The sequence below is a fragment of the Mastomys coucha genome, unplaced genomic scaffold (genome assembly GCF_008632895.1).
Source record: "Mastomys coucha isolate ucsf_1 unplaced genomic scaffold, UCSF_Mcou_1 pScaffold17, whole genome shotgun sequence".
NCBI lineage: Eukaryota > Metazoa > Chordata > Mammalia > Rodentia > Muridae > Mastomys > Mastomys coucha.
In genome coordinates, this window is record NW_022196899.1 from 35,341,840 (window position 1) to 35,344,187 (window position 2,348).

At 33.0% G+C, this 2,348-nt stretch overlaps 1 protein-coding gene across 7 annotated transcripts in view; it reads right to left on the reverse strand.

The window, feature by feature from the left end:
* Sclt1 (sodium channel and clathrin linker 1) overlaps positions 1-2,348 on the reverse strand; it is a 130,540-nt gene that overhangs the window by 61,757 nt on the left and 66,435 nt on the right. For 6 of the 7 annotated variants that reach the window (XM_031376705.1, XM_031376706.1, XM_031376704.1 and 3 more), the window contains one exon: positions 434-525. The exons of the other annotated variant lie outside the window; for it this stretch is intronic. In XM_031376705.1, the coding sequence (XP_031232565.1) occupies positions 434-525 (92 nt within the window). The remainder of the gene's footprint in view (positions 1-433; positions 526-2,348) is intronic. 7 annotated transcript variants of the gene reach the window in all.

Genomic DNA, 2,348 nt, shown 5'->3' on the forward strand with positions numbered 1-2,348 from the left:
TCACTCTGTATACCAGGCTGGACTCAAATTCAAGAAATCTATCTGCCTTTGCCTCCCAAGTGCTGGGATTAAAGGCGTGTGCTACCACTGCCCAGCCAAAATTTTTTTTTTTTTTTTTTTTTTAAAGACAGAGCCCCTATATAGACCTGCCTATCCTTGGACTCACAAAGAACTCTAGACTACCTTGGAAATAACAGAAATCCTCTTGCCCCTACTTCCTGAGTGCTAAGAGTAAAGGCATGTGCCCCAATACCCAGGTAAATGATTTTGAACATATGTTCAAAGTATAGTAATATAATTGTAAACAAATGTTCAGATTTTAAAGCCATGGTTAAAGTTTTGATTTAGCATTTATAGGATACCTATCCCAATAAATATAATCAAAACTCTACTGAGTTGTACATATGCAAACCTAGCGACACAGAAGTATTACCTTGACTCTAACTGTTTTATACTAGACTGTAGCTGCTGTAGACGTCTATCCGATGCTTCCTCTTTTCCTTGTGCAGACATGATATCTTCTTCCTAGAAAGTAAAGATCTTGAAGCTTACTTGAAGCATCTGAGAACGTAATACACAATTTACAGCATGAAAAACACAGAAGACTACAAAGTTATGTTACTAGAATTCTTTTAACTTTTATTGCATTATGATGAGAAAAGTTACATGATTTCAATTTATCTGCATTTGTTAACATTTAAAAACATATTTTAAGTAAATAGGATTAAATCACATTCTTGTTTGTTTCCCTTTTGTACCCCAACTCCTCCCAGAGACCTCCCCTTCAATACCTACAATCTTTTTTTGTCATCATTTTATCTTAAAATTTATAAAATATTATAACAGTAAAAATAATTATTATAAAACTTGTTTGATATAAAACAATAATCAATATAACAGTCTTATGTAGATGCTTGTCTATAATAATAGTGAAAATACATTTTTCTCAATATAAATTTTAAATAACTCCAAACATATTAACTGTATATTTGAAAATAATATACCACTACTAGTATTTTCTTAAATGAACATAAATATATAAAGTCTTTTTGTTTGTTTGTTTTGTATTTTAGTAGAGTTTAAAATCTTGGCTGTTACTGTGGTACAAGCCCAAAATAAGAACAATTTTTAGACATTGGATTACATTGTAATAAGGCTGGACTTCAATGACCCTCATATCACCAAAGGATTTTACCTCCATTGTAGTTAAGCTGAGAGAATTCACAGTTCTGCTGCACCAAGAAATGAATTGTAGGCACGATTTTTGGATACAGACTTCCTGTTATGGTCAAAGCTATTTGACTTGAGTGAGTGACTTCATTCTTAGTCCACAGAGAACAGGTTACAATCATTTAAGAAATGGTGTATGTAATAAGTTCTATCTGTAAAGTCATTCACCAACTGTTTCAATAAACAATGGTTTTGCTTGGAGGGTGGCACAGACATTAGGTGAGGGTAAGAATTTGGTTCATTAGCTGTGATAATTTGGAAAAGTATTCATCTCAGAGAAAGAGTAACTTATAAAGTCCTCTTCTTCAAACTTGATACAAGAGTTACAAATGTCAAGCAAAGCATTCAGTCTCACTTTGTTGTTCTCTTACAAGCCACCTCCTGAGTTAATTGTCTATGCTTCCTTTGGCTATATAAATACTTTTGAAATATATAAGCTGTTCTGAAAACCATAGTATAGTGTGAAAACATGAAATAAACAATACTACTAATAGAGAGGCTGAGATAGGAGAAGCGAGATTTCAGGACCCTTATGTTGTACACAGCCAGACACTGTCATAAACAAACAAGTTGAAAGTATATATAGATTGTACAATGTTGGACCTATTTCTCCAATTACTAAATTAGAGAGACCATGAATGACAATCAACAAATTTCTAATTCCTCATATTTTTGGATTTTAATCGATTAGGGTATGTTGGTAATATTAATTTTCATATTAAGATATTAAGAAAAAGTAATTGTCACTTCCTGTTATTTTGGTTCTAAGAGGTGGAATTAAGTTTATGTGGGTTTGTTGAAAGATTACTTCCTTGCTTCTTCTAGGGTGTAGTTTTGCTCCTTATGTTGATGTTTTCAATCTATTATCCTTTGTAGGGCTGAATTTGTGGAAAGATATTGTGTAAATTTTGTTTTGTCATGGAATATCTTGTTTTCTCCATCTATGGTAATTGAGAGTTTTGCTGGGTATAGGAGTCTGGGCTAGCATTTGTGTTCTTGTAGGGTCTGTATGACATCTGCCCAGGATCTTCTAGCTTTCATGGTCTCTGATGAGAAGTCTGCTGTAATTCTGATAGGCCTGTCTTTATATGTTACTTGCCTTTTTTCCCTTACTGCTT